Source organism: Polypterus senegalus, chromosome 5, assembly GCF_016835505.1.
Source record: "Polypterus senegalus isolate Bchr_013 chromosome 5, ASM1683550v1, whole genome shotgun sequence".
NCBI lineage: Eukaryota > Metazoa > Chordata > Cladistia > Polypteriformes > Polypteridae > Polypterus > Polypterus senegalus.
The window spans coordinates 136,371,508-136,387,779 of record NC_053158.1 but is presented as its reverse complement, the minus strand read 5'-3'; the positions used below and the strand labels follow the sequence as shown (position 1 = coordinate 136,387,779).

At 37.0% G+C, this 16,272-nt stretch overlaps 1 protein-coding gene across 1 annotated transcript in view; it reads left to right on the top strand.

Moving 5' to 3' along the window:
• Positions 1-16,272, top strand: part of LOC120529518 (adenylate cyclase type 1-like) — a 557,890-nt gene that overhangs the window by 320,862 nt on the left and 220,756 nt on the right. The window contains exon 5 of the mRNA XM_039753390.1: positions 15,784-15,911. Within this exon, the coding sequence (XP_039609324.1) occupies positions 15,784-15,911 (128 nt within the window). The remainder of the gene's footprint in view (positions 1-15,783; positions 15,912-16,272) is intronic.

Below are 16,272 nucleotides of genomic sequence, written 5' to 3'. Positions count from 1 at the left end.
AATGAAAAGTATTGGAGAATTTGCAAACTCATCAGTCTTAAAACAGAGAAACATTCTCTGTGACTTCAATTATGGATTAGTTTACTGTGTCAAATTTAATTTGAGAGAAGTCACTTCCGCTTGTATCTTTTGTATATTTTCCTGTTTTACGCATCTGAAAGCCCATCGTGATGGAAATATAGATCCCCAATACAAGTTACTCAAACAACGAGGGAGGCCCATGCATACAAACTGCAAGTACAGCTGCTCACTTCTCCTGCTGCTTGAAATAAGTTAACTATAAAAATAAAAAAAACTACCTAGAAATGAATGTCAGAGGAAAGAAACTTTAAAAATGGTACTTTTCTACTGGACCTTTAATTTGTAAAAATGTACTGATAAGGTCAATCAAAATAGAATTGGACAAAGAGTGGCTAGAAGTGTTCAAAGTTTTAAAATGTCAAACGCTTCAAGGGAGATGCAGATAGAAGCAAAGCCTAGATAGGACCTCCTCTTATGACAAAACACACTTGTGCATGTATCTATACTCACTGAAGAAGTGCCAATTTAAAGATGTTAGTCAGCCTAAATGCCTGTTTAACTTTTATTTAATAAAGCTACTGAAAATTATTATTTACAGCTAAACTGTTTTGTAAAAGATGCTTAATTGTTGAGTCTAAATACAAACCTTACAGTACTTCTAAAAACAAATAGTGATTTCTTGTTTGAGTCTTGCCAAAGTAAAAAATGCTTGTGTTATGGAGCCTTTTCCTTTTTATAAACTATAAACTATACAAGAAAAGAGTTTGGATTGAGGCTTGATACCACGCAGAGGCAGCATTACCAGACACCATCCCCTGGCAGACCTGAGTGGACAAGAAGGAGCATAGCACTTCAGCAGTGCCTTCATATACACAGGTGAAGACCCATTGACTGCTCTGGACAAGCATCTGGGATTTGAACGTAATATATGCTGCTATGCGAAGCCAATGTAGCGACCTGACGAGAGGAGTGACATGTGCCTGTATCTTCTAGTCAAACACAAGATGGACCACTGTATTCTGTACCATCTGCGGTGGCTTCATAGCACATGCGGGTACTCCAGGTAGAAGCAAGTTACAGTAGTCCAGACGTGACAAGACCAAAGCCTGGACCAGAAGTTATGCTGCATATTCCCTCAGATAAGGTCTGATCTTGCCGATATTGCACAGCATTAACCTTCATGAACCAGAAATAAGAGAAATAAGGTCAGAAAAAATCAGAGGGTGTTTGAAGATGGTGGGAAATGTGCCTGAGCTGAGTGAGTTGTTAATGATGTGTGTACATAATTGCAGAAATGAGTGAGGAGGAAATGGCTTGAAGGAGGTGTGAGGGGACAGGGTCAAGTGGATAGGTAGAAAGGTGACTGGAGAGGAGATGAGAAATATCACTGGCAGAGAGTTTGTAGAATGTTGGGTAATGCTTGGGAGGAGGCACAATGGTGAGAAGTGACTGCTGATAGCTGCCACCCTATCCTGCAAAAAGGTGGCAAAATAATCAGCAGACAAGGAGATTAGGGGAGGAGGGGGGTTAAGAAGGGAGGTGGAATCAGAGAACAGAGGGTTGTGTGTCAGTGAAGCAGTTAATTCTAGTCTGATAGAATCTTACCTTAGCCTTGAATAAAAAAATCATGTGTTTGTCCTTACGTCTAGCCAGGGTTTGACACTATATCCATTCCGGTAGGAATTTTTCAGCATTTTTGGGACTCTATTGTTTTACTCTTAAATCATAACACCTGGTATAAAACCCATTTCATTTGTGCTATAGAATCAAAGCATGTGCTTCTCCTTAACTGTAAAATAAAGTGGTGCAAAATAAATGGAGCTGATAACTAAGAAGCACTTAATGAGAATGTTTATGTGAATGCCCTGCAATAATTCCTTAATAAACGACAGCAATTCGGCTATAAAAGAATAACACAACACTCTTCAAAAACAGCTCATTCACAATGAAAGTAGATAATGTTTTTACTTTTCTTCAGGTTTAAAAAAAACTATTATTTACTCCCCTGTCTGGAGTCTACCTGTATTTTACCTCTGCCATATAATGCAATATAATAGTATATAATTGATCTGTATACAGTAAGTGCAAATGCGATTTCCAAGATGTTCGTTTGTATACTGAGATAAGCATTTAAAATGCAGAAACTGAAACTTTACATATACTGTTTTCATATTGCATAAATGTAGGAAGAGTTGCTAATCTTCTTTTATCAAAGCTTAAATTTTAGGCGAAGCAAAAGTGGAAGTCTAATTTCCACTAAATGCTAGAAGATAGCAAGTGAAAAAAGAACAATATTATGTCCTTGTCTGTTTGAAAGGCATGGATGTATGAGGCAACTCTTGTTCAGCAGCAATATTTTTAATTTTGTTTCTGTTAAATTATTTGATAAACCCTGCACCCTAATACTCCTAGTAATGTTTCATACAGTATATAACATAACAACATAATCAAAAGTGAAATACTTACAGTATATAACTGTTACAGGTAAAAAAAGTGGAGAGCAAAATAATTTATGGTAAATGAAAACACAAGTTGCATACAATACAGTTAGAACAAGTGTTGACTGAGGTAGACAAAAGGGTGTATGCTTTAGAAAAGAAATGTAAAACTCTTCATAATAAATTAATGAATTTTGAAGATTGATATAAAAAAAAAATTACATTTTTGAAATTCCTAAATGGGTTAAATGTGGAAATCCAATTACATTAATGTTGGAATTTTTCATTATAACCTTGAGAGACATCATTAAAGATAACTGGGAAGTTAAACGAGTGCATAGCCAATCTAGTAAAATATTCTCCAAGGGCTTTTGTGGCCAAATCTGAAAAATTTGGGAAAAGGAGAAATGTGAAAGTCTGTGCCTTTTAAGAATAATCAGAACTATATCTGTTCAAAGCAGGTGGCAGTGAATAGTAATACTCAGTAGTGGTTATGCGTCACTAGCATTCATTAGGGGTTCAGACATTCAGATCAGCCAAGTGTCATTATTGAATATTATATTCACACTCATAATATGCCTGAGAAAGAAGGATGATTTAAATATACTTTTTCCAAAAATTTTAAAACCCTGAATAGGGTGTGATCAAGGTTGGGGAAAGACAACAGATGTAAAAAATTATAAATTGGATGCTACTCTGCCATAGAAAAAAAATATTAGATATAATTACCTGAAGTTTGGCAAACTGCTATTGATTATTATAAGCAATATTGATTGTACATGATATGTAAATGTCTCTAATTATTTTAATTATTTACCTGTCTACAATCGTCTGTTTATGTCTGATTTATTTCCTCTGTTTTTTTCCCTTTCTGTCTTGTCTTTTACCTATAATTATTCTACTATTATGACTTTTTAATTAAGATATTAAAAATATTACATCACACAAAGCAACTACTGGTAGTCATGAGATGGCAATGGATCACCGTTGCTAATAATAATGCGACTGCCATTAATATAAAATGTCCAAAGTACAATAAACAGTATAACAAAATATATTTAAAAGAATGACTTGAGAAAAATAAACAGATACAAAAATAGTAATAAAAATTAACTGTACAAAGGCCTGAACCTCAAGTTCATAACGGAAATCATTATGCTCCACTAAGACAACTTACAGCTGGGAACTCAACACATTAATATTAGCTAAAGAAGATTATATTAAATTCACTTCCCCACAAGTTGGTATTTTCATTGAGAGTAATGTATCTCAAGAGTTATTTGTTGGAGTACTCCAGTAAACACTTAAAGAATATTTGAAGGGAAAAATAATTTTATATTTTTGCATAAAATTAAATTAAAATCTAGGAGGACAACAGAACTTATTATGGAGATTTCTAAAATCGATTTATTATGTGCAAGACTATGCAACTACATGTTTTTTAAAAGCGTATTGTTATTACAAATACAATTCATTTTTTACCACAGTAGAAAGTGTAGTTAAGCAGCATAGGAGGGTGGTCTGTAGGATGACGTTGGAGATCAAGAAGAGGAAGACAGTGAGGGCAGAGCCAAGGATCAAATGGTGGAAGTTGAAAAAGGAAGACTGCAAGGTTGAGTTTAGGGAAAAGGTGAGACAGGCACTGGGTGGTAGTGAAGAATTACCAGACAGTTGGGAAACTACAGCAGATGTAGTAAGTGTGACAGCAAGAAGGGTGCTTGGCGTGACATCTGGACAGAGATAGAAGGAAAAGGAAACCTGGTGGTGGAATGGAGAAGTACAGGCGAGTATACAGAGGAAGAGGATGGCAAAGAAGAAGTGGGATAGTCAGAGAAATGCAGAAAGTAGATAAGAGTACAAGGAGATAAGGTGCAAGGTGAAGAGAGAGGTGGTGAAGGCTAAAGCAAAGGTGCATGATGAGTTGTATGAGAGGCTGGACACTAAGGAGGGAGAAAAGGACCTGTACCTATTGGCTAGACAGAAGGACCGAGCTGGGAAATATGTGCAGCAGGTTAGGGTAATAAAGGATACTCACAAGCGAGGAGAGTGTGTTGAGCAGATGGAAAGAGTACTTTGAGAGGCCGATGAATGAAGAGAATAAGAGAGAGAAGAGGTTGGATGATGTGAAGATAGTGAATCAGGAAGTGCAATGGATCAGCAAGGAGGAAGTAAGTACAACTATGAAGAGGATGAAAAATGGAAAATCCGTTGGTTCAGGTGACATACCTGTGGAAACATGGAGGTATTTAGGAGAGATGGCAGTGGAGTTTTTAACCAGATTGCTTCTCTTAGGCCTTCCTCTTTTTCCTTTGCCTGGCAGCTCTATACTTTGCATCCTTCTCCCAATATACCCAGCATCTCTCCTCTGCACATGTCCAAACCAGCACAATCTCGCCTCTCTGACTTTGTCTCCCAACTGTCCAAATTGAGCTGACCCTCTAATGTGCGATTTAAATTTCAGATTACAGTCAATGGTTACCCCTAAGTTTTTTACTTCCGTCTTAACTTTTAATCCTAGTGCATCAAGTTTATTTCTGATAACCTCATTGAATCCATTATTGCCAATTACTAAGATTTCAGTTTTCTCTTTATTTAGTTTGAGAAAATTACTATTCATCCATTCAGAAATACCAGTAAGACATTGTGTTAGTGTATCGAAAGAGTCAGAGTCATCAGGTGCTATTGATAAGTACAGCTGTGTGTCATCAGCATAGCTGTGGTAACTCACGTTCTAACCTGAGATAATCTGACCTAACGGAAGCATGTAGATTGAGAAAAGCAGCGGACCCAGGATAGAGCCTTGTGGAACACCATATCGGATATCATGTGTCTTTGAGATGTGATTACCACAACTCACAAAGAATTTTCTACCTGCCAGGTAGGATTCAAACCAATGCAGTTAGAAGTAAAACTAGTGAACACAGATATATAGTAACTAAATAATTAAAAACACTGTTGGACTTTGTACTCATTGGACTGTATTGAAAGTGAAGCTTATACAAGTGATTTTCTGGATAACATATAAAAGCTGCACAGTCTAAAATGGAGTGAGATAATCCATTGAGGACCTCTGAAATTTAAGATTCAATGACTCCTTGTAGAACAGTATCTATCTAGTGGATTTTTAAAAGAAGATATCTATTAAAATGCCTTGTTGATGTTAGCTGTGTTTCAGGATGCTAGAGAAGATAACATCACCAAATACAATGTGAAATTGCTGTTTTTCGTAGAAGAATAAATATCTAATAGAGCATGCATCTCATGACCAATCTCCCTACTGAATATCAATATCAGGATAATGGTAATAATTTTGCATAAAGAAAAGTAGTCTATAATATGACAAAACCAAATGGGATTTGTTAAAGTTAGACATTTATTATCAAGCCTATATAGTCCTACAATAACTGAGTTTCCATCTGTCTTACAATCTCTGAATGCAGGAAAAGCTTTTGATAAAGGTGAATGTGAATATAAATACACTGTACTACACAAATTTGGGTTTGAAGCCAACTTATTTGCAGTGATTTAATTATTCTGCAGCCCAGAAGCTAATGTTCATATAAATTACTGTACATAAATTTGGAATATTTTACTCTTTTTAAGTCTCTCAACACTGCCTCCAGATCTGGTGATGCTGAGAGCTACAGCACATCCAGGGCCAACCTGAAAAATGGCATGAGGAGTGCCAAACAAAAATACAAACAACAAATTAAGGATCATTTCAAAATCTTCTACCGCAGTGTATGTGGCAAGCCATCTAGACCATCACAGAATACAGGAAGGTAAATACAATCTCAACAACCAGCAATGCCTCCCTTCCAGAAGAGCTAAACAACCTTTATGCTTGTTTTGATCAGGACAGTAAAACACCTGCAACCAAAACTTCCCCTCATCGAGACGACCAGCCCCTCAGACTTACCACCTCTGGTGTACAATCACTAAGTGGTTTGAGAGACTCTCAATAGGTCAACGGAGGATGCCATATCCTTGGCTCTTCACTCTGCCCTGACATATCTGGATAGCAACAGGTCCTACATCAGGATGTTATTTGTTGATTTTAGCTTCATATTTAACACCATCATCTCCTCCAATCTGATAAATAAACTCAGCAACCTCGGCATTATTACTGTAGCCAAAAGGAAGGCTCTGCAATGGGTGGTGAAAACTGTCCAGCACATCATCGGCATCCCGATACTGACTGTCACTGACCTGCAACATACATGGTGTCTCACACCTCAACAATGGACTGTTTACCTCCTCCCATCAGGGAGGTACTACAGGAGCCTTGGGTCTCGCATCAGCAGGCTCTGAAAGTTTCTTTCATAACCCCATCACCATTCTGAACTCTTAGCCTTTACCACTCAATAGTTGACCTTACTAAATATCAATAACTTCTGACTGTACTCTATGTATATTTTCACTTGTTTACATATTTCTATTCTCTGCAAAAATATTTAATATATCTAATTTAGTCATATCATGTATCTATACTTACTGATTAGTATTCATATCTATATACTCTTCCTTGTATATACTACTACCTGTAAATATCATATAGATATACCTGTATATTCTCATTTGTATGCTGCCTTATTGCACCTTGCTCTCTATTCCACTTTAATATGCAATTTGCACCCACAATCTATTCTACCTTTTTCTACCCTTTCACTTTCTGGTTAGATGCTAAGGTACATTTTGTTGTATCTGTACAATGACAATAAAGTTGAATCTAATCTAAAAGATAATCTAATCTAGATTGTGAAACTACACAATTTGTCCATTATCAGCAATGCTTTTCATAGATGACATTGAAACAATGGTTATCAGAATCTTTAAACAGACAAAAATGAAGGAGAATAAGGGAAGAACTTGCATGAAAAATATCTCTATATGCTAATGATATGGTGTGTTACATCACTGATCCATTGTTATGCAGCAGTTTGTATTATTGTGGATTTTATATTTTATTGTTGGTTTTGTGCATTTTCAATTATTATTTTCCTGTTTTTATTCTATTTCAGTTGATTTTGTTTATTATTGATTAATTGTGTACTGACCCTTTAAGTTTGCATACTTTGCTTTTCCTTTTTCTGGTGGTTCCCCATGATGTGGGGTCAGTTATATTCAAGCCAGAAGCAGGGCTAGCAGCCAAGCATTTCATTAACTTTGGAGTTGTAAGTATTGTTATTTATGATTGAATTCCCAGTTTTTCTAATTTTTCTTGCTCTGTCTTTAGGTTTGTGATTTTTGGTTTTTAAATTGGGACATTGTTTATTTTGGATTGCCTTTTAAATAACTCCTTTTGTGCCTCTTTTTGAACTGAGAAGTCTTTCCTTGTACTTTTAATATTTTTTAATAAATTCCTTTTTTATAAAAATCATTTGATGATAAGATCATTTGGTGGTTACCCACCCACCCTTGTGGAGATTTGGTTCATTTTTGACTTGCATTATTTATAGTTGTTTTGGCAGTTGTTCATTTTTGAGGCTTTGAAGTCAGCAGGTAGTATTTAGGACCTAGATGGGTAAAGGTAAGGCTCTGCTGTGCTAATAAGTGAAGTTCCTGCCCAGCTTTATGGGTCTTTTGGAGGCCTCACTCCGCCTTTTGCCATATTTAGAACTCCAAATCTCAGCACCCATACTCATTAGTATAGATAGATAGATAGATAGATAGATAGATAGATAGATAGATAGATAGATAGATAGATAGATAGATAGATAGATAGATAGATAGATAGATTATACTTTATTTGTTCACAAGGGTAAATAATATTTTGCAGAAGTTCCAAAAATAAAAGAAAAAAGATAAAAATAACAACAACCCCGTCCCCACCTGCCACCCCCAATACCCGAAGCAAACACACATAAAAACTTCAGGATTGGATAACAAAGACTGTCAATAACAGGTTTGTAGGTTGCAGTAAGTTAAGGTCAGATAAGCTTGGGTTGTGCCATGGGTTTATATTTAAAGGCATTACTATTTGGATGGAGCAGTGTCCACGAATGGTGCAGTCCTAAAAGACACTTGATTCCTTATTTGAAGTCACCTGCATTAAGAATGATTAATCAAAATGACAATGATGCAGAGTGAATCATGTCTGCTGTTGGATGCTGTAATTTACTTTCCCAGGCAGTGTCATGGACGATTTCAGTCCGCAATACAATGTCTGGATCTCACATTATTCTGCTCCTTTTTTCATCATCTCCAGTCCTCCTCTTGCATTATCCACTGAGTCAAATGAAAACTAGCCACCATCTAAAATAAGAGGTGAAAGCCGGTTCTCTGCAGTACCCAAATATCACAGTTCCTGAACTTGCCATAACTTGCTATAAGATTTAACATTTCAAACAACTTATATGAAAGCAATAGAACATTTCTCTCTATATGAAGTCAGCCCAGGTATGAATCCTTTCCTCCTTACTTTAGTCCTTGCTCTGGACCTTCACCTCATCCATCTCAATTACTGCCAGATGCGTTGAATCTACAAGATCTCTGGGTTCAGAATGAAATTGAGTAAGAGTGTACTGTGCCAAATGAATAGTCCTATAGTCCTGTGTGTTAGAATAAACTAACTCTCCTCTGATTGTCTCAAAAAAGTTAACATATCTAGAAATTATTGTTACAAAAAACATGAAATGTCTACTCAAATTGAATTTTTGAAATGTGATGCAAAGCAGCAAACAAGATGTAACTAGGTTGTTATCTCTTTGTCACACATTAACTAGAATGAATTTTTATTAAACCTAATATCTTTGCAAAGGTCACTTTTTCAAATCTATTAAAATCCTTTTGTAAAAATATTAGGTGCAGTTGTTATTTTGTTAATTATCAAGGAGCATAGCATTATGTAGCATTATTATAGTGTCATATATATTTGCATTTCCAGGAAATTGTGTTCCAAATTTAAGCTCGTTCTATAAATGTAAAAAAACACATGGCCAAACTAGTTCTTTAAATTGTAGTCTATTAGGTGAGGAGGAAAAATCTAATAACTTACCAAAAAAGTCATTTTTTAAACCTAAGACAGTTGTGTATTAATCTGTGTCCAAGGGGTTGTTTCCTCTCAAATGAACAATTAATAGTAAATGTGCCATATGGTTGGTCTTCTTTTGGATTACTTGTGTATTTATGTGAGAACTCATACAACTAAATACAAAATGTATCCTTCCCGCAAGAAAAATATTACCAGGAATATGTGATAAAATTATTATTTCTAGATTCCTTTTGTTAGAAACAAGGAAGTCGAGGATAAGTACTCAACAACTGCCTTGGGTAGAAAAATGGATATATTTGGAAAGCTTTTCCTCCATGCTCCAAACCATGCGGGCAAGATATTTTTTTTAATTTATAGAAAGTCCTTGACTTTTCAACACAATTTTACATGGCAAGAAATAAGTTTGATTTAAAATTTCTAAACTTTCCTTTAAGTACCTGTCTTACTAGTTATGTTTTGGAAATAGCTTGCAAATTATACAATATTGGGGGAAAAAAAACATTCAATTATTTGTCACGTACTTCTGGATTTACAATTAGAGTACAATCCCTCTTAACCAGCCACCTCGGGACTGGACCCATGGCTGGTTGCTATTTTGGCTGGTTAATCCGATGCATACCTATTTTCATGTAGAAAAATATTTCTAAGGTATGTACTGTACCTCTTCGACATTCCTGAAGAAACCATATCCACTAGGCTTCATCCACGATTTCGCACACAGGTTCTTTTCTCGTACAACAACTGCACAGTGTAGTGTAGCAGGTCCACAGCTCAAGTCAAAAAGACCACTTTTTAAATAAATAATCGCTGCACTCACGGCTTAGCGAGTATGTGTGGCCGATCGGGAATTCATGATGCGGGCGATCCTAGCTTAAGTACACAGGTGAGGAGTCATCCGCATCTGTAATTGTTCCCGGGAACTGCTAATTGCCACATCTGATCCACATCCCCATGATAAACAGAAGCACGAGGGGGAGAACAGGAAAGAACGGGAGGTTAATGGAGAAAGAAGCAGATAGAGGAAAGCTGGTGCAGGAGAGCGAGTGAGCGTGCGAGTGAGTGAGAGATAGCAGATTCAGCTGAGGTGAACCCCTGAAGATGAGTATTTGGCCGACACTCGGTGGAGCTGAAGAAAGCGGTCACTCCAGTTGAATGATCATGGAGCTGGAGTGACCGATATTGAAGATTACATGCCGTCGAAAGGCAGTGGTATTCATGGAGGCTTTGGGCTAGTTTAGCCACAGCATGAGTGCCCTGGGTGCTGGGGAAAGAACCCAAGTCTTGGTTGGGATGGACCCTGACATAGCCAGGGACCAGTGTGGAAGGCAGCTGTACCTGCAGGTAGGGCAACTCCCCTGTTGAGAAGCCTGATTTTTGGAAGTGACGTTGTTGGTTGTATATATGGTATATATGGTATGTATATATATGTGTGTGTGTATATATATCTATATGTATATATATGTGTATATAAATGTATATATATATATATATATATATATATATATATATATATATATATATATATATATATATCTATATATACAATGTCACACACGTGCGAGTAGGGGGACGTTGTGAGGACCAAGTAAAGGTAATTCCATGTCAGGCCGGGGTGGGGGGGCAGAGTGCACTAAACCTTCTCCTGTTATCTCTTCAGACCAGCTGCGGGGTGGGGGGGCAGAGTGCACTAAACCTTCTCCTGTTATCTCTTCAGACCAGCTGCGGGAAAATCTATCTGAACCAAGAACGTCACTTCTGGTTCCAGCGCCCAGAAGAATGTCACTTCTGGTTCTGGCGCCCAGAAGAACGTCACTTCCAGTTTTGGCTCCTAGAAGAATGTCACTCCTGGTTCCAGCACCAAGACTAATGCCAGGAGAACATCACTACCGGTCACCCTACATCACTTCCGGTGACCATACATTACTTCCTGTATGACGACTTAAAACCGCCATCTTTTGCAACCTTGATCAGTTCTGTTTTGGACTCTGTACAATCATCATCTCAAATTGAACTTAAAGAATCCTTTGCAGCTAGGAATATTATACGGGTGGCTGCCCCAAACTTTTTTCTACGTGTGTCAAATCTCTTCATTTTACAGTGGCATAGTTGGCAGGATGATGGCCTCCTGGTCTAACAGTCATATGAAAAGGTTTGGGAACCCCTCTGAATTCTTTGAATTTTTGTTTATCATTGGCTGAGGTTTCAAAATAGCAACTTCCTTTTAATAAATGACATGCCTTATGGAAACAGTAGTAGTGTTTCAGCAGTGACATTAAGTTTATTGGATTAACAGAAAATATGCAATATGCATAATAACAAAATTAGACAGGTGCATAAATTTGAGCACCCCAACAGAGATATTACATCAGTACTTAGTTGAGCATCCTTTTGCAAATATAACAGCCTCTAGACGCCTCCTATAGCCTTTGATGAGTGTCTGGATTCTGGATGGAGGTATTTTTGACCATTCTTCCATACAAATCTCTCCAGTTCAGTTAAATTTGATGGCTGCCTAGCATGGACAACCTGCTTCAAATCATACCATAGATTTTCGATGATATTCAAGTCAGAGGACTGTGACGGCCATTCCAGAACATTGTACTTCTCCCTTTGAATCAATGCCTTTGTAGATTTCGAACTGTGTTTTGGGTCATTGCGTAACTTCAACTTTGTGACTGATGCTTGAACATTATCCTGAAGAATTTGTTGATATTGTAGGTCTTTGGAAGTGATCTGTGGGTTGTCTGTAACCATTCTCACAATCCTGCGCATATGCCACTCCTGTATTTTTCTTGGCCTGCCAGACTTGGGTTTAACAGTAACTGTGCCCGTGGCCTTCCATTTCCTGATTACATTCTTTACAGTAGAAACTGACAGTTTAAAGCTCTGAGATTTTTGTAGCCTTCCCCTAAACCATGATACTGAACAACCTTTGTTTTCAGTTCTTTTGAGAGTTTTTTTGAGGATCCCATGCTCACTCTTTAGAGGAGAGTCAAAGGGAAGCACAACTTGCAATTAACCACCTGAAATACCTTTTCTCACGATTGGACACACCTGTCTGTGAAGTTCAAGCCTTAACGAGCTAATCCAACCAATTTGGTGTTGCAAGTAATCAGTGCTGAGCAGTTATGTGCATTCAAATCGGCAAAATTACATGGGTACCAAATATTTGCATAGCCAGTTTTTCACATTTGATTTAATTTCATACAACTACTGCTTCACTAAAAATCTTTGTTCGGAAAACACCCAAGTACTCAGATGTTCCTAGGAAATGAAAGATATACCACTGTTATCTTTTTTGTTGAAATCTGAATAAATTATTATGCAGGCTGAGAGGGGTTCCCAAATTTTTTCATATGGCTGTATGTAAATATATCTTTTCACACACATGCCTATGGGAGGCAGCTAAAGGGCTTGAGTAAGGGCAATTCCGAATCAGACTGGATGTGGCAGACTGCACTGACTCTTTTTCTCCCTTTCCTGCAGACTATTCATGAGAGATTCTACCTGGTCCTCTTGACGTCACTTCCGGGTCCAAGCCTATGGAAGAAGACCTTGTCGGCTCTGGCCCTTGTGATGTCACATCTGGGCTCAAGCCTGTGGTTGTAGACCTTTATGAGCCGGACCTCTTTGACCTCACTTCCTGTCTTCCCCTTTAAAAGCCTACACCTTTTCCCTATTCCCTCAGTTATGTTTAGGACTCAGTTTTGTGCACAGCACAACACAACCTTGCTATGACTCAGAGTGGAGTTTGTGACAATGTATATATGTATATGTATGTATGTATATATATGTATATATATATTGTAAAAGAATCAGTCTCTACACACGAAAAAGTTTAGTTGCAGCCACCCATATATTGTCCCTGGCTACAAAAAGGTATAGAATAAAACACTGAAGTGTACTGATTGAGTTTCAAAACTGAATTGACTTGACTGGTGAAAAGATGGCAGCTTTAAAAGCCAAAACCGGAAGTCATGTCATCTATGACCAGAACTGGAAGTAATGTTGTTCTAGGCACCAGAACTGGAAGTGATATCATCAGTGTTGAATCAGATAGGTTTTCTCATATTTGGTCTGCAGAAACAACAGATGTAGGTTAAGCACCCCCTGCCACCACCTGGCCTGGTGGGTAATTACCTTCATTTGGTCCACAAAGCTTCCTCCTAATCGCACGCGTGTGACAATATATATATATTTATATATGTGTGTATATGCATACCAAGGGACAACTAAATGCAGCCTGTGTTTCATAGTTCTGGTCAAGCTAGCAGCCACAGAAAGTCAGCTGAGTGGTATTGACAGGTGATATCAAAGATAGGAGTGCAACAGATAAGTGCAACATGGTGGTGCTCTGGTGTGATAACAGAATGTAGGTCTGTGGGTATTTTTCAGTTTTACAGAAAATTATATGACCAGTGTGAAATATTATGTATATTGTAGGATATAAAGAAATTATTTATGGACGTACAGTATATGCAAAAATAAATTATAGCTATACAGGCATCATGTATTATGTATTGCAATGTTAGTTAGACATGCAACATAGTAGTATACCCTACATAGCAGTAGTCCTATTAATTACTAAAGATGAGGCTGGCTCTGTGGGAAGTGAGGAAGTTAGCTAATCTGCAGGAGCCAAGCTAGAGACTTGAGAGGATTTTACTAGGTACAAATAAAGAAATACTGATAAAGAAAGAGATACTCAGGATGATAAAAGCAATGTGGAGACTTTGCACATCACCAGTCCAAAGACCTTGGTCTGTTTTTCTGCTATCAACTCAACGATCCCCAAGACAGAATGTATTGTTAATGTCATAAAATAGATTGGAAAGTGTGGTGTTAGCTATTGAGGATAAAAACTTAAGCCACCCATACTCTAGAAGACAATGCTCCTAAACATGGCAACTTGTTGCCCATGCATCTACTGTATATAAGAGCATTGAAACAAACAATAGGCAGCTGATTTAGGAGATGTATGACTATATTCTTTTGCTGGTAGTTCCATTGGCTGCTTAGTAACTATGCCTGCCGTAACCTGGAGTGGGGGTTGGTTGGTCTGTATCATGTCACTCCAGGGTCTAAAAAACAGTCCCTATCAAACCTCAGATGTATAGTATCCTCAGATGTTGCTAATGCTAACCCAGTGATTCCTGATACTGTTCAATGGATGAGGTGATGCCTCTTTACCTACAGTTGTTTACTCAAAACTGAACCTAATGGATCAAAGACATTGGCATCAGAGCCTAGTTTTGGTTAATAACTTCTGGACTAATTTTGTGAGATTGTATCTTCCACATCTTACCATTTTCTAAAAATCGTGCAAAGATACTGAGAATTCAAAGGTTGGACAGGTTTTTATAATAGTTGATCCTTAGTTTCCAAGAGCACAATGTACGCAAGATCTCTGAGTCATTTGAAGGAGGTGGTGGTTGAGTTTGTATGTTCTGTGTTGAGGTGAATGACCATTACTGTACATGTCCCATGTCAAGATTGATATGGCTTACTGAAATGCAGGATTATACCAAAGACTGTAAAGCAAAATTTAAACTTTCTTCATGGTTTCAAATTTGTTGTAAAAATATGGGGGCACCTGTGTCACAACGTTTAAAGTCATACAGTCCAGCGGAAGGGGTTTTGCCTAATCCCAAGACTTCTGTATTCAGCCATCTTGTTTTACCTTGTAGCATGTTAGTGGCTTACTTGTTTATTGTTGTAAACTGTTTGATTTTTTGAATACATTTTAAGATACTGTTATGCTACCTTCTCTCATCTCCCGTCATCTAGCAATGACTCCTGCTCTTGGATATCTATTTGTAACACCATATGAATTAGAGCAATTTGCAGAGGTCCTTCAAACCCTATCTCTTACACTCACTGATTCTAAAAACAAACTATTTTTCCTTAGCCCGATTTTAAATTAAGTCAAAATATTGTATGTGCAAAGCTTTGGTAATTTTTTCAGCTTTTTTCTTTATTTAAAGAAGGTATTATAATAGTATTATAAGGATGGAATTAAACATTTGGTGTGCATCATCTTAGCACAGTTGATAATGAATATTTTTGTTATTTTCCTTGGAAATTTAATGTTGCATAATCAAGTAAAGGACCCGTGGGAAACTATTACAGTTTGATTAAGATCCTGGCTTGAGTGAAACTATTAATTAGAAACACTGGTATCATATTGCAAAAAATACAATTATTATAAATCATATGATACACATATTAGGTAAATGTGAAAACTAAGAATAAACCTGTAGTTGTAAATCTAAAAATATAGCAGTAAAGGAATCTTTCTTTTAAAAGCAATTCTATTTGGTCTTTATGCAGGAAAATCACTGTCGCCGAATCAAAATCCTTGGGGATTGCTATTACTGTGTTTCAGGACTAACTCAGCCAAAAACAGACCATGCACACTGTTGTGTTGAAATGGGATTGGATATGATTGACACAATCACGTAAGTAAACTTTTTTTTAATGCATCCTCAATGAAATAATGTGGTTTGCTCAGGAACAGTAGTAGATAAAAATGCACTTTGCTTACTATTATACATTAATCATTTTTATCACAGAAAGAGTAAAACACTCATGTCTCAGAAATGTTTTCTTTGCTATTTGCTTCTTAAAACCTGATGAAAGGGTTGTTAAATATTTTTTGCAGATTTTTCATTAAATCTAATACATGCTTAAGCATCAAATAAGAATTATCAATTATCTAAAGGACTTTCAATTTGCCCACAGACATTGATTGTGATCTTCTTCTAATGTTGTGTGGCTTATTAATGATAAACACACTGGACTTTGGTAGGTGTAAATAAT